The sequence below is a fragment of the Thalassophryne amazonica genome, chromosome 4 (genome assembly GCF_902500255.1).
Source record: "Thalassophryne amazonica chromosome 4, fThaAma1.1, whole genome shotgun sequence".
Classification (NCBI taxonomy): Eukaryota; Metazoa; Chordata; class Actinopteri; order Batrachoidiformes; family Batrachoididae; genus Thalassophryne; species Thalassophryne amazonica.
Window position 1 is genome coordinate 100,097,013 of NC_047106.1, and position 22,225 is coordinate 100,119,237.

Below are 22,225 nucleotides of genomic sequence, written 5' to 3' on the forward strand. Positions count from 1 at the left end.
ACAGCCCCCCCCTGCGGTTGCTTTTATCCCTTGTCTTCTTTAATTTATTCTGTTTTTTTTTTTTGTGGGGGACAGTTTATGTCCTCATTCGACTTGCACTCTGTGTAGTCCACCTGCTGCTGTACTCCTAATTCCGCGAATCATTTGTGCTGGCTCCGTACCACATTCTGGGTATTCGTACACGGCTGTATGAATGTCTGTCCCGTACGAATGCAGCTCGAATTCTATTTTGTTTTCCAGTTCATTTGATTCGTCCAGCATTCATGCTCTAGTGTGACAAGGCCTTTACATTTACCGCAAATCAATGCAGAAGACGCAAAAATTTCAGTTCTTGTCGAGTCTTCATGGACTTGCTAATATCCCAGTTTACCTCAAGTTTCATCTTGTCGTGAAATGCACCTGAATTTGTGAATTAAATTGTTTGGATCACCTAACTGTTACACTGCATTGTGTGTTTGTGTTTTTTATGTCTTCAAATTTGTTCATTTCGTGTGTCAAAGATCAACGCCCAAAAGACATCCAAGCAGCTTATGGCAATGAGAGGATTTGCTACAACTTCAACAGGGTCACAAAAATGAATGCATTAAAAAAACGTTTTAGACATCCACACTTGCTGAAGAAACCTCACACGATGACAGAGCTGGTAAATAACACCCCCCCCATGAGCCATCAAACACTGAAGCTCTTGTATCCAACAGCAACAAAGTGTACAGCCTTCTCTTGGTTAACAAACAAACAAAAAAAGTTCAGGGTTCCAAGCTAATACAGTCCTCTGCCTGTTTCAAGTTAACCCACAAGCTGACAAGATGATGAAATAAACAGAGGGGTTTCCATTAGACCATGGGGCTGGAAAACTCATTGGACAATGCCAAAACCTCACCAAAAGTGCAGGGCATCACTTCTGAGCCCACCACATGCTCCTATAGCAAACTAATTCAGCATACTGTAATAAACTCAGCACTGGATGGCATTAAATTCAGAAAAAAAATGCACTAAGATAGTGAATGTAAATGATAGAAGAGTTAATGTTTATGAGCAGAGCAAATGTGGTATTTTGAGATGCACAGCAAAGTGTACAGAGTAACATATCCCTCATTCCTTTGATTGGAACCAGACCAACCTCCACAGAGTATTTCCAGAGGCGGTTTTAGCATTTTGCCATTACACACAGTCAGCTTAATCTCCTACAGTCAAATGGAATCACAGCAGGCTAGAAGATGAAGTAATGCAATGGAAATATATGTTTTCAGCAAAAAATGTCATTTAGAAAAGAATCACTCTCAGGAAAGTGTTTTAAACCCTTGATTTGACAGTACAATGTCACTTGGTTTCAAATTCATTTTGTATTTCAAGCAACAAGATTTGCTTTTGACTATCACACTGACATGAATGTCACGTTTTTGGACAAAAATCCACAACTCTCAGTAGGTGTCATGAGTAGCCAAAGAATGGCGTCCAAACAGCTGAAGCTGAGGTGATGAAATATACAGTGTACTTGGAAAGTATTCACGGTGCTTCATTTTTTCCACATATTGTTCTGTTATAGCCGTATTCCAAAATGGAGTAAATAATTTTTCCCCTCAAAAATTCTACTCACAACACCCCATAATGACAACATGTTGTTGTTGTTGAAATTTTTGCTAATTTAGTAAAAAATAAAATAGCTACGAAATCATATGTATGTAACTATTCACAGCCTTTTCCATGGAACTCAAAATTGAGCTCAGGTTTATCCTGTTTCCACTGATCGTCCTTGAGATGCTTTTACAGCTTAATTGAAGTCCACCTGGGGTAGTTTTTTTAAAAGTTTTTTTTTATTATTATTTTTAATAAATTAGCAAAATCTCAAAAAACAAAAAACAAAAACATAATTATTCACATTGTCATTATGGAGTGTTTTGTGTAGAATTTTGAGGAAAAAAAATTATTTCATCCATTTTGGAATAAAGCTGTAACTTAACAAAATGTGGAACATGTGAAGCACTGTGAATACTTCCTGGATGCACTGTACAAACTGGCAGAATATAGTCAACAACAATCCAGCAAAGAAGTGAGGAAGTTCTTCATGGATTTGAACCATGTCCATGGCTGGAGACATGCATAGCTTGCGTGAATGATTGAGCTTATGAATCCAAGTAAGGAGACAAGAAATTGAGCAAGGCACGGTAAGGACAGAATGTTCAAAAGAAACAGATGGCAGATGGATTCATGACAGATTTACTGCATTAGAGAAATCACAGCTGTGTTTCTAAAGAAATGCTTTTTTGATTAGTGTTGATCCACTTAATTCTCATTGACAGAAGCCACCAAACACCTGATTGACAACAAATTTACCATATGTACAAATATTGTACATATTGTACAAATGTGTGCATTTTGGACTGTCTTTTTGACAAGATGAGTCAATAAGTTGGTTTCATTGTCAGTTAACCCTTTGCCTCCTTATAGGTTCCATTTGAGAGCACAACAAGTCTGATTTAGGATGCTGTGTGTTGAACACATTTGGCCCTATCTTGATGTAATAAGTAAGCCCCTTCGGCTGCTCCCTTGTTTTTTCACTCGGGGTCCACACAGCAGATCTAAGGTGGACCTGTATGTTGATTTGGCACAAGTTTTACACCGGATGTCCTTCCTGATGCAACACCGCATGTAGAAATGTGGCAGGGGTGGGATTTGAATCGGGAAGAGTGGGTGTAAAAACAAGTTGGCAAGTTGTGTAAAGGTGTGCAAATCCACTTCGGATGTGTCCAAGCAAACATGAGTATTTATTCATTGATCCATTCATTTTCTGACACTTATGTGGGTTTGGTTCACAGTGGCAGCAAACAAAGTAGTTCATGCAACAATTCTCTATCCTTGGCCAGGCTCTCTAACTCCTCTTGACAGTTCTTTAGGCATGCCCAGGCCAGCTGGCAGCTGTAATCCCTCCAGCATGTACTAGGGGTTCCGCTTACCAGCTGCCCAAAACACCTCAGCTGGCTCCTTTTGATGCAGAAGAGCCATGACTCTACTCTGAGTCCCTCCCAGATCTTCAAACTTTTCAACCTCTCCTGGAGTGTAATCCTAGATACCTGATGGAGGAACCTTATTTCCTCTGCATGTATCCCAGTCTTGTTCTTTCAGTCACTTTTTAAAGCTCCTGACCATAAGTGATGACAGGAGTGTGAACTGACTGGTAAATCGAGAATCTCACCTTCTGACTCAGCTCCTATTTTACCATTTTAGGTCAGTGTAGCATCCACTTCTTTCCCACACATTGTCCATCCCATCTTACCCCAACGTGTGAAGAAGACCCTGAGGTACAAGAACTCTGAAATGGTGTAATAACTCTCTCCTGACCCAAAGGGGGCAATCCACTCTTTCCCACAGAAGACCATGATCTCAGATTTGAAGGTACTGATCCTCATCCCATTCACTTCACACTTTGGAGTGCACATTGGAGGTCACTGTCTGATGAGGCCAACAGACATTGCCACAATGTTTTTGTCCAGGGTTGCTATTTATGCAGCAGAAAATATCACTGTTAGATTTACCATGTTTATTTGTCATGGGCATTTTGAGGTGTGAAGATAATATCAACCAGTCAGAGTTGCATCTGTCACTCTCTTTGTTGTTGTGGTATTGAGAAAGCACATGCCAGTTAAAGGAATTCTGGAGAGTTAACAGATTAGTGCCATTCTGTTAGGGCTGTGGGGGGGCAGAGTCTCTGACTTTTGCCAGTAAATACTGATGTCACTGTGTTCTGGCTCCTTTACTGTTCAATTAAAAAAATACTATGGTTTCAAGATTTGGATACTAACCAATGAATGACCTAAGGTGATGACTAAATATATTTGGTACAAAGTCTCTTTGGAGGATCTTTGGATACTACTGGAAAGTAGGGTGACCAGATGTCCCACTTTGTGCCCCAAATAAAGGTGACAAAAAGATGACCAAAAAACTTAAAACATATTGCCATTTTAGGCCTGAATAGGCCTGAAAAAAGTTTCTGATTGAAGTATTTTAGACATAGGATGAGCATGTCAGGTGAATTGGAAGCTTTATCATTGTCCAGGTTTCTCTTGTAAAAGAGATCTTGATCTCAATGGGACTAACCTGGTGAAATAAAGATTAAATTAAAGTGGGAGGGGGAAGTGTTGGCTTTTTAAATACTTAAAAGACTCTGGACTTGAGAGGATTTAGTACTGCTATACTGGACTGACGCAGAAAGTGGCAGCAATGTAACAATAAGGATGCCAGCTGCCATTAAACGCCACAGAAGAAGAGAGGGTACATTTGGTTTATGTCACAAGAGCATGTTTTGAGGTGTCAGCACATTTCTGCATTTACGAAATGCCTCAGGAAACCACAAAAAAAATGCATAAAAGTACTTACTTTACTCGTTTCCTCAGCAGAGTGTTCGTGAGACAAAAACAAACGTGTTTTCGTCATGGCAAGCAGTCAGACCTATCTCTGACCACCAGCTAGCTCCAGCACAATTTGAACTGAATAACAAATAATTTATAGATTCTTAATGACACCCATCCCGCTTGCAATCACTGATCTAAATTCATACTTTCGTGAACGTGATATTAACATTACCTGTTGGGTCAGCTTGGCAGGCTCGATGCATACAGTGGATGTTTTTAGCTCAGGTGCTGTAGCATGGAAGAAGTGCTGTTATGGAAAGCTAATTCCATTTTGCAGTACTGTGTTTTACTTTTGGTTTAACTGATAATGGTCACACACTTTCGACAGTTTCTGACATTTTCTCCATGGATTATTTTGTGTTCCCTGTCACTCACAGTTTTTGTCTCAGTCTGTCTCCATTTTGCATTCCGCGCTTCGCATATGCTTTATGGCGCGCTGTGCATGTATCGTGCACATAGTAGTGATTTAAACGAAGCCTCGAGGCAGAGAATTTTGCCTCAAAGCATTAAGCAATCAAATTATTTGAATTATTCAAGGAATCCTTTCAGCCCTAGCTGGGATTATCTTTTTTCTTCTAAATCAGGACCACAATGGGAAAAAGTTTCATTCTGGTGGCCGTGGCACCAGAATGCATTGTCAGCACACACATACACATGTGGGCTTCAGCACAATGGTGGACAATACTAATCATACACTGTAAATTTTGCTGAGTAAAATTTCCTCTGCTGGGATAACATTTGATTCCAGTCTAAATAAGGTAAAAAACACTCTATAGTGGAGTGAAATCAGCTCTACCGGTGTAATTGGCTGAATGGTCTCCCCCCCCCCCGCTCTGCCTCCACTCCACATGAGTCATTTTGGAGCTCAGATGCTCTGTGGACAGACTGTCTTCACTCAAAGTGATCAAATGGATTAATGGGATTATTAACCATCAGATAACAAGGTCAAACCTCTGAAATCATTCTAAAGTTACCTATATGCAGAAACAAGGCCGTTTCAAGAAGGAATGGGGCCTTAATCTGTGACGCCTTGAAATGACGGACGGCCAGTGAATGCATCCGCTAGCAGCCATGTAGCTATGGTGCACTGATCGCTTCCTTTGTCTTTTATTATGAAATAATGCTGAATTTATGTGGAAATGTACAAAAGCTTCAGATATCTGTCACTGCAGCCCAGTGTCACTTTTTTTTTTGTGCCCGTCACAAAATTAGTCAAATTTTCATGACAGGGTTTTTTTTAACTCACTATTACTAACCCTACTCTCACCCCCAACCCTAACCATAACCATAACCTAACCCTAATCCTTCCCCCAATCCTAACCATAACCACCCCCCCGCTTCACTTTTATTTCGTGCAGCCATCACGGAATGTATTGGAATGAATTTGTACTGCCGTGACCAAAATGAGGTGCTTTTCGTCACAATATCACAAACCAATAGATTGTGTATTTCGTGCTGCTGAATCATGACTTGCTGTGAGACCAGGTTGGTCGCTGAGACAGATGATGACTGGAGTGCAGTTTTAAGCAGAAACGAGGTATTAATCGGTGACTCACGGCTGATGACGCATGTGCACTGAAGGAAGCAGCTGACCGAGTTTTAGGGCGGACCGTTCAGTCAGTGACACTGTCTAGTCAATGCAAGGGTTTTTACTCCAATAAGAGTTGATTTTACACTATGTTGAGTTGATTTAGCCCTGTGGCAGAGTACATTTACTCCATTTAGACTGGGACAAAATGTTATCCCAGCAGAGTAAATTTTACTCAGCAAAATTTCCTGTGTACCCGAGAACTGAGGAGGACATGATACATGACGGTACCAGCCAGGAGCTCTTCGAGGGCACAGACCACTAGACATGACATATTTCATCCTCCGCTCTGGCTGGGGGCCACATGTCATCCGTGCATGACAGTGTCAGCCAGGAGCTCTTTGATGGTGTGAACAGCTGGACATTACATATTTCATCCTATAGGAAATCATTTTACAAGTGGGTGATTGCCTGTTCACAGTTTTCTTCTTTTAGTTTCTTTTCTCCTCAGTGGAGCCACGCTAAGCTTTGTTGTGATTATTTGTTATTTTTTACTTATTTTAATTTCATTATTAATTTTATTTTATTATTATTTACAGGGCTGTTCCTTACTAGGTACATTCAGGGGAATTTCTACAGCCTCTATTCACATAGATAATGGCAGGATGATAGCAGGATAATACCAGCTGAATACATTGTGTACAAACGTGTCATCATTTCAGCCGCGAGTTGCATTAGACATCCGCGAGAGTGCCACTTGACATTCATGCACAGATCTGCAGATCCTTGCATCTGCGACAGCTGCACTCAACATTCATGAGAATGCCGAACAACATTTGAGCAGCACTCATGCGATATGCATGCACACATATTTGCTGCAAGTGAGATACCAGCTGAGAATTTGTCTCTCATTTGTGTGTTTAGTCATTAATTTGCATCTCCAGTTGCACCCAGTAAGATAGAAGCCTTACCCACCTCATCAGTAAGCACACTGGTAAGAGCGGAAAGGGCAACCTCTCTCAGTTAATTTTTGATTACAGGAAAAATTCTCAAGACAAACTAATCTGCTTTGAAAAAGCACAACCAAGAATGTTCTGAACATACAATGACTGAAAAGATGCTGCTAAATGCCACATACAGTCCCGTTTCACAAAGACAGATGGTTGAAAAGACAACCAGCAAGTGAGAGTGCCAATAAAATGGACTCCATTTGGTGACTCAGAGATTATACTGATTCCAGATCAGTCACTGAAATAAAATATTCCCAAATTCACACCTACAAACTCACCACAACACGGTCCCATATCCTGCAAACAGGTTTGGCAGTTCAAAAGTTCCACTATAGACTGCCAACATCTTCATGCAGAAGAGTCAGATACAGACTTTGCACATGAGTTCATCCTACTGCTATTCACATTCCTTAATTCTTTCAGTGCTCCTCTGTGGTGTCGATGGGAGAATAATTCAATCCAAGAGTGGGGAATAATAATCTGCTACTGCCAGTCATTCTCCATGCCACAGCTCCTTTTAACGTACCAACTACATTAATACCTGTATTACACATTACTAAAATATAGTTAGATGAAAGTTACAGAAGCAGAAGGTTTTTCTTTCAATTGTAGTTGAAAACTGCAGTGACTTACTCGTGGCTGGGCGAGTCTTTTCAGTTCCTCTGCCTCAGTATCAGTAACGAAGTCGTGGTACAGAACCACATATGGCTGACGGCTCAGCACTTCCCTTCTTACTGGCATCAGGAGGAAGCCAGGACTGCCATTAGTGAAGTAGTCGCAGAATAGTCTGGGGTTTTCAAAATGCATTGGCTGTTAGGAAAAACAGGCATCTATTCCATTAATAACATCAAAGCAAAAAGATTTTTAGTCCTAAACAATTAGATTAATCATTGTCCTTACCCAGCATAACCTTAAATATAAAATAACTAAAGTGTCTAACGCAAGAGTAAAATATGCCAGTGAATATGGATAATTAATGGATATTGAATTTTTAATAGATATTGAATTCTGGGTGGTGATTCTTTTTGGTATACATTCACGGGCCACTTTATTATGTTCACCTTGCTAGTACCAGGTTGAAACTGCCCCCCTCACCCCACCCACCCCGTTTTTTTCAGAACTACCTTTCTCAGTGTTGGTCCACATTGCAGTCGCTCATTCAACCAGTCTGTCCATTACCCTCTGACATCAACAAGGCATTGTCATCCACACAACTGCCACTCACTGGATATTCTTCTCTTTTTCAGGCCATTTTCTGTAAATCCTAGAGATGGTTGTGTGTGAAAATCCCAGTAGATCAGAAGATCTACTGGGATCTGAAATACTTAGACCAGCCCGTCTGGCACCAACAACCATGCCCCGTTCAAAGTTACTTAAGTCCCCTTTCTTCCCCATTCTGATGCTCGGTTTTAACTTCAGCAAGTCCTCTTCACAACATCATGGTGGCATGATGGCAAAAATAACAAGAGTCATCAGGAGATGACGTATCCCCCAGTCCCCACAAATCAGTAATACAAAGTGTCGCGGGATCACCCAAGTACTTGTACACCCCTTTGCTAAATATGAGAGAAACTGGTCAACTGGTTCTTGAGATATCACACTAATGAGGGTGGTAATGACAATATCTTGAATATGTCACTGTGACCTTGAAATTGACCCAAGATCACTGTAATCGACTGGGGTGTGGGGATCACCCAAGCACACCCTTATGCTAAATAAGAATGTAATTGCTCTAGTTCTTGAGATATCACGCTAAGAAGCGAAAACAGACGGATGAACCGATGATGCTGACACACAGTGTGAGTTCAGAATGACTAAATGTGATGAATACCTGAGATCCTTGGGTCTGACAGAGTCTCTCATAAGTGTCCCTGGTCCTGAGGTAGCTGGAGGTGGGTCTCTTTAACCCACCACCTCTGGTCGGTATGTGTGTGGTTTTAACCAGCAGCTTCTCATATTTTTCAACATTCTCTAAAACTCTTCCATTCACTGGATCTGAGAATAAACAAATTGATATCATGCCACATTGCAGAGCATGCTTCTCCAATTATAGAAGTAGGACTATTCTGTGCAAAACAAATTGTGGACTGAGTTTAAGTGAAAAGTTACCATAATGCAGTAACTCCTGAGACAGGCTCAGAGCATAGGAGATGTTTCCTGTCTGAAACAATGGCAGGACTTTACAGCAGCTTAATCCATCCATCATCTCATGTGTGTTTGAAATGTTGTCTCTGCACCTACTTTATAGTGAGAGAAGGCCAGGTAATCCAGAGCATCCTCTAAAGTTCCTTCATTCTCAGGGCTCCATTCCCCTCCTGTGACCCTGAAGAGACGCACCGACTCCTCCAACCACTGCACTGAGTGGTAATAGTCCTTCTGCTCATAAGCCACCTGCAAAAATAACATCTATCTCACTATTCTGTAATCTTCGTCATTAATAATGGGGTTTGCCCTTAATATCCATCTACTCGTTACTAATATCTGACTCTGACCTGTTTATATGAGTCCCCCAGGTAAAGATCGTATTTTATCAAGCGCTGGTCCCCAGAACCAGATGAGTGTTTTCTTACCTTTTTTGGAGCACCGTTTAAAAAGAATCTCAGATGACAACCTGCTGTGCATGATTTTAAGGCTCATTTACGACTCTTTGAGGAAATATGAGCAAATTTTATTGGAGAAGAATCATAACAAAAGTATTAAGAGCTGATCTGGGAACTTTAAAACTGGGCAAGGCTCTTTAAATCTGAGCCAATACGAGAGAAAGTCTGAGGTAACATGCTCTTATTCCAACATGAATTCTGCAGTGCTAAATGAACACTGTGCACATAAAGTCATTTTCAATGTGGTGTCAAATCAACTATACAGGAGCGTTAAAGCAAGTTGATAAAAAGGAATAGAATTAATTTGCATTATATAACTTCTGCACTCATTGCAGTGTTAATTTGATGGTGCAAAACAACACTGTCACATTGTTTAATAAGGTTTCACAACATTAAAATTGCCATATTGAAGAATCAAGTAATCCATGACAATTTAACTGTAATCCGATTGCACATATTTCCAGTGTAATCTGACCTACCATGGGGCTGACTGCTGGCTCAGACATATTGCTTACTTACTATATCCTTCACCATGCATGACTGCCTTTGAAAGGATATGGAAACAGAGGAGATAAACTCTAAAAAATGAATTGCTGTCTCAACAATAAAAAGTGATGTAACAATTTGCATAGCTTTTTAAAAGTTATTTCAACTTAACTAAAGTTATTTCAACTTAACTAGAGACAGCATGTGGCATTAACTCAGTTGAAAGTTGAAATAACAAGAAAATCTATGCAAGAAAATCTATGAGACAGTAGTTCCTTTTTTAGAGTGTAGAATGGTGGACAGCTGCACAGAGAAAGATAATGATGGAGTATAAGGACACATCTTTGCATTCAGGTCCTCACCCAGAACCAGTTCCTAGGACTGCATTGCACTGTTCCTGGACTTCTGAATCTTCTGCTGATGTCATGTCCAAGATGGGGGTCACAGCCCAAAAAGCTGGTTTTGCTACTGGGACCACTGTGGCCTTTAGCCTCCACAGCTTTTCTAGTTCTTCCTTCAGCTTCCTTCATCTTCACATTGTTAGATAATATCGGTACTAATTCCTTATTTTATTATTTTATGTTAGTTATCAAGTATCTGCTTTTGTTGTGTTTAGAAGTGCCTGGAACCTGGTTCAAAGTCTCAACAGAAGAGTTAAGTTTCACTTCCATTACACATGCGCAAGTTTCAGATAAAGGGAGGGCTCCCCTCTGTCTGTGTAAGATTAGGATTGTGAGACTAAAACCCACCCACTGTACCGCCTACATTGTCTTGTATAAAATCCATATGTCGTCCATGTTCGGGGTCTCTCAGAAGATGGAGTTCCGTCTGGGCTGTGTCTCTGGGGACCCGGGCCTGGTTTTCAGAGTGACTTTCAATCATTTCAAAGTGAGGAAAATATCGATTTTGTTCTTTGTAAGGGGCAGTATCTGCAATATGAACCAGGAGGATTAACAACATGCTCTTTGTTTCTGATATTGTCTGATATTGGAATTGACACATCTAACACATGTTGGGCAGTATGTCTCATGGCCAACTTGCTACTTTGCTCACTTCATATCTCCTCATACAAATAATAATGATAATACTGTGAATGTCATTGTGCTCCACGTCCATTTACTGTTAACACATTTGTTGAAATTAATGTAAATTTGATTTGTTGTCTTTCTAAAACAGGGTGGGGTCAACTACAGCAGCATTGCACATGCGCGATTCATTTTTACCCTGAGTGCGGTCAGTGCTGTCACGTACGGGCCGGGGAAGCGCCATTTTGGACTTGTGTCAAAAAAGTTCAGAAAAAAAATAGAAAAACAGTAGTAGAATGAGTCACCCATCACCAGGCTGTGAGAAGCCTATTACCAGTGACTTTTCAGAGCAACACCAAACCAAGGGAGGACTGAACAACATGGTTTGATCGATCGGACTGCAATAGCTGGCATACCTGCACAGAGCACACGGGGTTTAGGCCACAATCCTGGACTGAGCGTGATACCACGGCCGGGGTGATAGCGCAGACCCAATCAATCCGAAAAACCTTATTTTCGGATATGTACAAACACCCAATTTGACCAGCAGCTTCTGTCAAGCTGTGACAATTGGGAGATGAGAATTTAAAAATAAAACATGATGTTACTGCATTCCTGATGGTCCAATGCTTGGCTAATGTTAGCTTAGCCTGTTAGCTCCTAAATTAGCAGAGCTGGTGAATGCTTTAATTCAGAAATGGTACTGTCTATTTTTATTTTTACCAACTGAGGCTACCTCAAGTAAAGTGGCAGCATTTTGATTTGTCATTAATATATCATAACATATAAACTGACTGTCATGACAACATTATGACAATGTAATAAAGATATTTTTTGACCTCAAGTGAAGTGATAGAATTTTGATTTGTCATTAACATATTATGAAGTGTCAACTGACTGTCATGACAACATTATAACAATGTAATAAAGATATTTTTTGACCTCAAGTAAAGTGGCATTTTGATTTGTCATTAACATATTATGTTAACCTATAATAACTGTGTCATGACTCATAATATGAATCATGACACAGTTATGGCAGTGTAATGAAGATATTCTAATTAGTCTGTAACCTTGTGCATGTAATTATAATAATCATCATGTCAACTTGCCATGAACACAAAGTAACTCATGGCATAATAGTGCATAGATAGTGCACTTACAAATAGTTAGTTCATTGTTTTGTTGGGAAAGTGTAGTGACACGGACCCACAACAGGGGGCGTAAATGAACGGACAATGGAAGGAGACAAATTATAACACTTTACTGTTGTGAATGTCACAACCAAACACAGCAGATTCAGAATGTGCAACAGTCAATTAATAAAGGTGTCGTGTGGGCAGGCTCAACGATAGGAGACGCCCGTCTGGAAACGAACCGGAACCACACGATTTCCACCGCCACCTGAACCCGAGGAATACTGGAGCTGCCAAGTCCCGGAGTCCCCAGGTGGCCACCTTCCCGGCGTGTCGGATCTGGTACTGCTGGCAGAAAGCAAAAGACAGTCAAAGGGTGGGTGTGTGAACACCCAGTAACAATGGTGGGAATGCCACCTCTCACTCAACACGTTGCAGCGGTCTCAGATGAAAAGGAGCGCCGTCTTGCACAGCCTCCGCAAAAATGACCGGTTCTCCTGCAAACACTCACAATAACAGATTTATAAATCACAAAAGGCTGAGAGTATTACCTCCAGATGAAGATGATATCTCGGCAGTTTGGTGGAGGTGTCTTCCTGCTTTTATACCAGATGTGATGATTAGTGACAGCTGTCACGGATGATGGGTGATAGCTGTCACCACGGCTTGTTCCTGAGGCGGCAGCGCCCTCTCGTGCCTGAAGCCCGCACTTCAGGCAGGGCGCCTTCTGGTGGTGGGCCAGCAGTACCTCCTCTTCAGCGGCCCACACAACATGTTTATTAAGTATGAAAAACAATGAGTAAACACATAATGCATGGGACTATTCATGAGAGGTAAAGCATTAATTAAACGTATTAATTACTATTAAGTAGGCTGGAGGTTAATGCCCTTGGTTTGAGTGTGGAAAGTTCCCAGTTCAAACCCCATTTGTGCCACAACTCCATGTAATATGGAGTTGCATCAAGAAGGGAATCTGACGTAAAACGTATCAATTCAACATGCAGGTGCACCTCTGATTTGCTGTGACGACACCGAAGGCAAACCATGGAGCAGCCAAGGGACTTACTACTTAATTACTTATTAAGTATGAGTCATTCTTAATTGTTTGTGAATTCATTACATATTTATTCATTCTTAATTAACACTAAATAAGGTGTAGTCATTATAAAGTGCTACCTAATAATCATCATGTCATCTTGCCATAAACACAAAAACAGATGCATATTTTGTTAATGTCAAGTTATCATGACAAAGATGACTTCTGGTCATGTCACTTTGATTAATGTCAAGTTGTCATAATAAGGAAATCCCAAAAAATGTCAATTTGTCATGATGAAAACCAAATGACACTTAATGACAGCAGTCATAAACATTTATGACATTTCTGACACATGACTGTGTCATGTAACAGTTATGACAGTGTCGTGTCATGATTATGACGGAACCTTCAAGTAAAGTGTTACCAAAATTTTTCCCAGGAGTGCTTTTCTGTTTTAACTGTTTAGTGTTTCTATATTTTAAGAAATATACATATATATTTTGTAACTGTCCCACAATCAGGAATCCCAGCTGCTTAGCAGAAAACATCTCATGTCTTCAACATGGAAGAAAAAGTGTCTTCAAAAAGTCCACCAGGGGATGAAGCTGAAGGGTAGACTTTTATCTGGTTAAATGTCCCGAGAGTCCAGCAAAGCAACCCCTGCTTCTAACTAAAAATAAACCAATCATCCAATCACATAGGACAGGCAGAAGAGGCAGGCAGAGTGCTGTGTGATCAGCTTGCAAGCTGGTTGTAGCAACTCTCTGTTTAGTGAAGGCATCTTTCAATACAACATCTAAAATTGAAGTCTGTTTCCTGTTACTTTTTGAGTCTTTTGAATTCGCTCCCCACAACTTACACATTAACCCGGGAAAATCTGGGAAACTCCACCTTACAAACTGGTGGCGAAACCCGGGACTGAATCAGGGGCCTTTAGATTGTCCTTTTCTGCAAATTTTCAACCACCACTAGGTGTGGTTGATTGGCTAGTACCTCTCTGTCTATCCGGAACTTGAAGTCCTACAGCACTACTACTCTGCCTGTCTCTGCTGGTATTCCTCACTTGGACTTCGGTACATCCAGTCCATATTTGAAAAAGATGTTCCTGTACACTATCCCAACTATTTGGATTTACCTCTCATGTTGTCCCATTGCACAGCCTGTACCTCGGGTCCTGTCTAATTTCATGGATCCCTGCCTCTATGGACCTGCTGCTTAGGGCTTGCATTTGTGCTGCAAAGATCATGGCCTTTCTGCTGTTCTACAGCCCAGCCTTTGCTAGCTGTTGGTAGGGTTTCTTGATGTCAGCCATCACCTCTATCCACAGATGGTACTTCCCATGGATTTGTCTGGTCTTCCATGACGTCTCTTCTTCTTTTACTGTCAGAGGAACTCACTGATTAATCCCTGGGGACCTCTGGAATTTTTTTGCATCTATTCTAGGACAGTGGCATTGGCACTTATTAGTCTCTGCCCCCCCCCATTTGCTTATTGTATAGTCTCAGCGTGCTGGACCTTGGCTGGAACCCTCCATGAATTGAGAGAAGTTTAAGTATCTTGATATACATGTGATTTACACATCATAGGCACTGGGCATGAAAACCACCACTGCATCGGACAGTAGCAATGACACTTGCAATGTACTAGACACACCTTTGTGAGTCCTATCTTTGAAAAATAGGACCCACAATTTACTTTAATTTGGGCTTTCACCAAGTTCACAAATATTACATCCAATAACTAGAAAACTGTCAAAAGCTTACTCATCAGAGGACCCCCCAATACAAAATTATTAGCTGATTTTGAGCTTCCCAGACAAAACTATAATGAAATTCCTTGTGGAAAAACAAACTGATTATCTGATAACTCATCAGCTTTGAGCTTCTCAGAACAATCAGCTGGTTTAAATGCATCTCTGGTTTCCAGATGGTCTCAAACACAGCATCTCAGTACAAATTGTGACATACTGCTACTTTCTTCTTCACATTTGCTGTGTAAGATAATGCATTTTCCATCCCACACAGTGTCCTGCCCCTACACATCACCACCGCAGATAAACAGTGGAATTTATTGAGGAAACATTTTTAACACAACAGTATATTCATCTTCACTTGGAACAAATTCCTAAGTATGCAAGGAAGCATTCCACGTTATCCAGTCTAACTGGATTTCAAACTAAATGGCTTTGAGTAAATGGTGTATTAATCAGATTTCACAGTAACACCTTCAAAATTTATCAGCAAATTTTACTAAATGTAATGATACAGACATTTTAGAAAATCTGCTTCCCATTTTAGGTTATTTCCTTTCAGAGGTTAGGGAATGAACATGATATCTATCAATGTTTAAACCCCATTTAATTTGAACAGGGAACACATTTATTACATTTTTTTTTTATTAAAATAACTAACTGGGAATTTCAGTGTCCCATCAGTGAATAAAAGCTGTGTTGCATTACAGCCACAGTCATACGAGGGCTGTCAATAAAGTATAGATCCTTTTTATTTTTTTCAAAAACTATATGGATTTCATTCATATGTTTTTACGTCAGACATGCTTGAACCCTCGTGCGCATGCGTGAGTTTTTCCACGCCTGTCGGTGACGTCATTCGCCTGTGAGCACTCCTTGTGGGAGGAGTCGTCTAGCCCCTCGTCAGAATTCCTTTGTCTGAGAAGTTGCTGAGAGACTGGCGCTTTGTTTGATCAAAATTTTTTCTAAACCTGTGAGGCACATCGAAGTGGACACGGTTCGAAAAATTAAGCTGGTTTTCGGTGAAAATTTTAACGGCTGATGAGAGATTTTGAGGTGATACTGTCGCTTTAAGGACTTCCCACGGAGCGGGATGTCGCGCAGCACTCCCAGGCGCCATCGTCAGCCTGTTTCAAGCTGAAAACCTCCACATTTCAGGCTCTATTGATCCAGGACGTCTTGAGAGAACAGAGAAGTTTCAGAAGAAGTCGGTTTCAGCATTTTATCCGGATATTCCACTGTTAAAGGAGATTTTTTTAATGAAAGACGTGTGGGCGGATTGCAGCGTCAGCTCGCAGCCGCCGCGACGCTCCGCCACAGGAAAAACACCTCCGTTGGAAGCCTTAAGGACAAGTTGGAACATGTCCAGCTGTTAAACAATTTCTCATATACTCACTCCACTGAAAGCCATCAAAAGCCGCCTGGATTTTACAAATGGTTATCAACACGGAGGTGTTTTTCCTGTGCCGCCGCACCGCGCTGGCTGCGTCCCGACGCACGGACCCGTCTGCACGTCTTTCATTAAAAAAATCTTTAACAGTGGAATATCTGGATAAAATGCTGAAACCGACTTCTTCTGAAACTTCTCTGTTCTGTCACGACGTCCTGGATCAATAGAGCCTGAAATGTGGAGGTTTTCAGCTTGAAATAGGCTGACGACGGCGCCTGAGAACGCTGCACGATGTCTCGCACCGTGGGAAGTCCTTAAAGCGACAGTATCACCTCAAAATCTCTCATCAGCCGTTAAACTTTTCACCGAAAACCATCTTAATTTTTCGAACCGTGTCCACTTCAATGTGTCTCACAGGTTTAGAAAAAATTTTGATCAAACAAAGCGCCAGTCTCTCAGCAACTTCTCAGACAAAGGAATTCCGACGAGGGGCTGGACGACTACTCCCACAAGGAGTGCTCACAGGCGAATGACGTCACCGACAGGCGTGGAAAAACTCACGCATGCGCACGAGGGTTCAAGCATGTCTGACGTAAAAACATATGAATGAAATCCATATAGTTTTTGAAAAAATAAAAAGGACCTATACTTTATTGACAGACCTCATATATTCATGATATGACTATCATGAATATGACTATTCATGATAGTCATATTTTCAAATTCTTGCTCATCAGTCTTTTTCACAAGATTCATATTCAGTTACACCCCTATTCCACAGAGTGCAGTTCCTGTTTCATCCCGAGTAGCAAATCGTGGTGTATTTTCAAGCATCAGTAACGTCTTGCTCTATCTTTTGTCAATCTTGAACAAACTTGGTATATGCAGTAGTTGTGGCCATCATGGGCACCAGTTTTGAAATTGAGGTGAAATTTTCAACTGTTCAAAAATTTCATCCCGATTCACCAAATCCGCATCATTATGTAGTAACATCTGGATCTTCATAGTCTTAACAGCTTCAATCATGTCCAAACATCTTTAAATGGGGTAGTCCTGGTGAGTACAGCTTGCAACTTCTTTGATTGTATTTCATCAGGGAAAATTTTAAGCAAAAGCAGATCCAGAAAAACTGCAAAAATGGATGAAACGGCTTAATTCAACATGCCTCCTATCAGGCTGGCTTATAAAGTGTAGACCTGGCAATTGGCTGGCTTATAAAGTGCATACCTGGCAACCCACTTGATATCAAAGCTGGTGCCGATGATTGCTGTAACTACTGTGTATACCAAGTTTGTTCAAGTTTGACAAAAGATGGATCAAAAAGTTACTGTGATGCTTCAAAATGCACCCTGATTTGCTATTTAGGATGAAACAGGAAGGAATGGCGCTCTGTGGAATAGGGGTATTCATCATGTTTTTGCACTTTTTCTGGATGGTGGGGATCGTAATAGAACAGTCTCCTGTGTAATATGGGTGTTATAGGGGTGCTGTTAAGGAATGGGGGGTGCTAAACTAAACCAGCAGCAGGACATGATGTTTAACCATCGTCTTCTTCATTGAACATTGCACTAAATCAGCAAGTCATATCAACAACAGACCTGCTATCATGTCACCATTACCCAAGTCTATGGCTGTAATGCAACACAGCTTTTATTCACTGATTGAATTTTAGCAGCCATGTTTACATTTTTGTTGGGGGGGGGGGGGGGGGGAGCAGTCAGTCAAATGGTAGAGAAAGTAATTGAATTCTGTGTTTAGCCAAGGAGACATGCACTTTTCACCTGGCTGCGACAGACAAAGGGCTACTTCTGAGAGGTGTGGACCGACCAATTGTCTACCCAAGTGTTTGCCATTGAGGAGCCATCGAGGTTCCTTAGTGAGGTGGATGTAATGATGCGCTGATGTATGACAACAGTACATGCTCCCATACACGGCCTCATCTGAGTATTGAGCAAAAAGCAATGAACTAACTTCCGAAATGACCCTTAAACACCACTGTACTTCTGTGAGGACAAAAACTGTCCATAATCCCTCTGGTAATTTGAATGTAGACCCTCACTTTAAGGCATACATGTTGATAAATACAGTAGAAATATGAGCAGGAAGCAATAAAGGAAAGTGATTTTGCTGTAAAAGCTAAGGAATGAATGAATTTTATTTATTTGGCACACAGATCAACAATAACAAAAACTCATAAAAAGGACTTGAAACAGTTTGAGGAAGCTAACTGTCTTAAACCATTTCAGAAACTCAAATGATTCAGCTGTAAAATATTTTACTTGGAAAAGACATTTGATTTATGTTCAATTTAATTCAACTGAATTTAGCACTCAATCATAGTATTCCTTCTACTGTTTAGAAATAATCAACTTGACCAGAAGTACAAATACTAGTGAAGATATAAACTGTCCGAACAACTATTCAGCAAGTTTTGTTCCTGAGGATTCATTTCACTGAGGCAGCATGGTGATTTAGAGATTAGCACGGTTGCCTCACTGTGTGGAGTTTGCATGTTTGTGTGGGTTTCCTCCAGGTACTGCAGCTTCCTTCCACTTCCAAAGACATGCCGTTTACAGGATTTGGTGACTGCAAATGGACTGTGGGTGTGACTGTGTGCATGTGATTGTGTCTGTGTGACCCTGAGATTGATTGGCAACCTATCCAGGGTGTACCCTGCTTCTCACCCTATGTGTCAGTATCATGGCCCAAGCAGAGGGTCACCCCTTTGAGTCTGGTCTGCTTGAGGTTTCTTCCTCAGAGGGAGTTTTTCCTTACCACTGTTGCCTGTGTGCTTGCTTTGGGGGTTGGTAAGGTTAGACCTTACTTGTGTGAAGCGCCTTGAGGCATCTTTGTTGTGATTTGGCGCTATATAAATAAAATAAATTAATAACCACTGGCATAGGATCCAGCTCTCAATGACTCTGAACTGGAAAATGTAGGTAGAGAAAATGAATGAATAATTTTATTGTTGAACAAATACAGTGCTTTTAGTCAATCCAAAATGTTCATAAACCTCAAACCTGAATGTTTAAAAAGGAAAATTGAGTTTTGGCTTTCTCAGGGAAATTCATATGTTTGCACAATTATTGACTATTAGTGACTATTAGTGTGCAGAATTATTATACAAGAAAATGAACTAAAAAGTAACATAAATAAACAACTCTAAATTAATACTTCTGGTATTCAAAACATATTCAGTGACCAATATAGCTAGCTTTATTTCAATATCTGCTATGAGCCTTCCATCCATGGAGTTTTTTTGGCCTGTGGATGGTCAGCTTTTCATGCAGCAGCAACTTGCAGCCTCCCAAATGTTGTTCAAAGAAGTGTATTGTTTTCCCCTCACTGTAAATCCCACTTTGAAGATGAGCCCACAAGGTCTTAATAGGGTTTAAGTCATGTTAGGAAGGGGTCTATGTCATCACTGTGTCATCTTTGAGGCCTTTTCCAGCTAGCCAAGCAGCAGAGTACTTGGAGCATTGTCCTGTATAAAGATCGTGGCCTACTTGAATCATGCTACATCATTGCTTGAAGAAAGTTTCTTCTAAAACTGGCAGTAGGTTTGAGAGTTGATTTTAAGTCCATCATCAATCCAAAACGATCCAATTAGCTTATCCATAGTAAAAGCAGCCCATACCAGTACCCCTCATCCATTTTGCTGGCATCTGCATATAAGTGGTACTTTTGGTCCAATGTGAATTTCATCAGACAAGATGGGTTGAAATATCTTCGTTAATGACCATTATTTTCATGACAAAAATGAGATTGGTACAATATTACATTAGTGTTCTAAAACGCTAAAATTAAGTTAACATGCATTATTGTTGATGAAAAAAGTATGTATTTAATGACCCTCCAAAATAATAGAATAAAGAATCATCTGAAAGGAACAAACATATGTAGGACAAAATTAAAAACTACAATGTAAATATTTAACTAAATAAAAGCAAAACCTCTTAAGAAACTCAAATAGTAGCATTAGTGGAAAAGACATAAAACATTTGGCAGCCACAGCTGAGGTTGTCTGCAAACAGAAAGTTCAGTGATTTGATCTTTGACAACTCATATATGTGAGACTTTTCTGGAGCGAGACATGAAACCACAAAGAGCTCCTGGTCCCAGCCGAATAATTGAGGTTAGCTTGGAAAGAAGTGGCGATAAAAACCATAACTAACGTCATAAAAAGCACATCAACCTCATAGAGATTTCAGCAAAAAGTTATATTTAAATTTTAAATTATCTGAGAAACATTATGTGTAAATTACAAATACTGCAACTGATCAATTTATATGGATTTGGGAAAAACACTTTGCACGCAAGTTTTGGAATGAGATTCACGTCACATATGCACATAAATCAGATTTTTACTGCTACTCTGAGCAAGGCTATATCATAGTGGTCAGGGGAGGACTTGACTCTGACTCTTTAATGGGAGTGCACCAACTCCTGGTCAAACAGAGTCAAAAGTTGTACATAAATGTGATTTATCATGTTATTTGTTAGAGTTTACTGGTGGTTGTATTGTGGTGACATTATGGAGAGGGTGCGTGTGTGTTAGCAACAACATACGAGGCAGGTTTGATTGTTGACAACATAACTCCAATGGAGTAATGGTGTAAATGATGTTTGGCTATTGCTGCCTATGTGAGTGTGGTGGAATGAAGTCAGTACTCTTGAGGTTGTGCAGTGTAAGACACACAGTTACAAGTCACTGGCACAAAAGACAATATACGAGGTCTATTAGAAAAGTATCCTACCTTTTTATTTAAAAAAAAACTATATGGATTTGAATGACGTGCGATTACACCAATCATGCTTGAACCCTCGTGCGCATGCGTGCGTTTTTTCACGCGTGTCGGTGACGTAATTTCCCTGTGGGCAGGCCTTGAGTGAGATGTGGTCCCGCCCTCTCGGCTGAATTCCTTTGTTTCAAACGCTGCTCGAGACGGCGCGCGTTGCTTTATCAAAATTTTTTCTGGACCTGTGAGGAATATCCGAGTGGACGCTATTCGAGAAATTAAGCTGGTTTTCGGTGAAAAGTTTAACGGCTGATGAGAGATTATGGGGTGTTTCTGTCGCTGTAAGGACTTCCCACGGAGCGGGACGTCGCGCAGCGCTTCCAGGCGCATCTTAATTAGGCGTTACTTAGTAACGCGTTACTCTAATTTACCGGCATCACTGTTGACAAGCACGTCATCAAGCATGCGTGCACTGTCGTGCGGCCTCTCCCCTCCACATAGAGGCCAAAGAGTAATTTAACATGTTTAAAATTTTATTTAATTTTGTCTTGGTGGATCATGGAATTAATCGTGATAAACGCTAACATGAATGAATTAGGCGCCGTGACTCTCTCAACTATTAAAATAAGTTAATTGTCTTGTTGTGGCACAAACTGCCGGCGTTCTCTAGTTCAGGTTGAGAAACACACAAAGAGCAGAAAAAAACACAGACACAGAGACTTCTTTAAAAATGCTACGTTTCTTCAGCCATGACAAGTAATTAAAGTATTTTCAGATGTCGATTTCCGAAATCAAGATATTTTATGTGGATACGTTTTCGTCAGGCTGTGATGATGAATCTGACTGAAACAAACAGGCAAGATTAAGACTTTATATTAACTCTGTCTGTGAATGGTTTCAATATTTGCCATCTGTTCACATGAAGACTGCAGCTTTCAGTTTTTCAGGCAATCAATGGACAGCATCAATGATCAAATTTTGACTTATGAGTAACTTACAAGAAACTTGTGTTAACAGTCGCATAACTTACCTACAACTTATGGCCTGCTTATGCAGTATGTATGAGACATATGTAAGCATGCGTCGAAAATACTGTGCATGCCCAAAATATTT

General features: G+C 40.5%; 1 protein-coding gene across 1 annotated transcript in view; it reads right to left on the reverse strand.

Annotated features, from left to right (window-relative positions):
• The window catches only part of p4ha3 (prolyl 4-hydroxylase, alpha polypeptide III), an 82,554-nt gene that overhangs the window by 59,565 nt on the left and 764 nt on the right, over window positions 1-22,225 (reverse strand). Inside the window, exons 3-6 of the mRNA XM_034168351.1 lie at window positions 9,189-9,338; window positions 9,057-9,108; window positions 8,779-8,942; window positions 7,581-7,757 (exon numbers count right to left, since the gene is read on the reverse strand). Of these exons, the coding sequence (XP_034024242.1) occupies window positions 7,581-7,757; window positions 8,779-8,942; window positions 9,057-9,108; window positions 9,189-9,338 (543 nt within the window). The remainder of the gene's footprint in view (window positions 1-7,580; window positions 7,758-8,778; window positions 8,943-9,056; window positions 9,109-9,188; window positions 9,339-22,225) is intronic.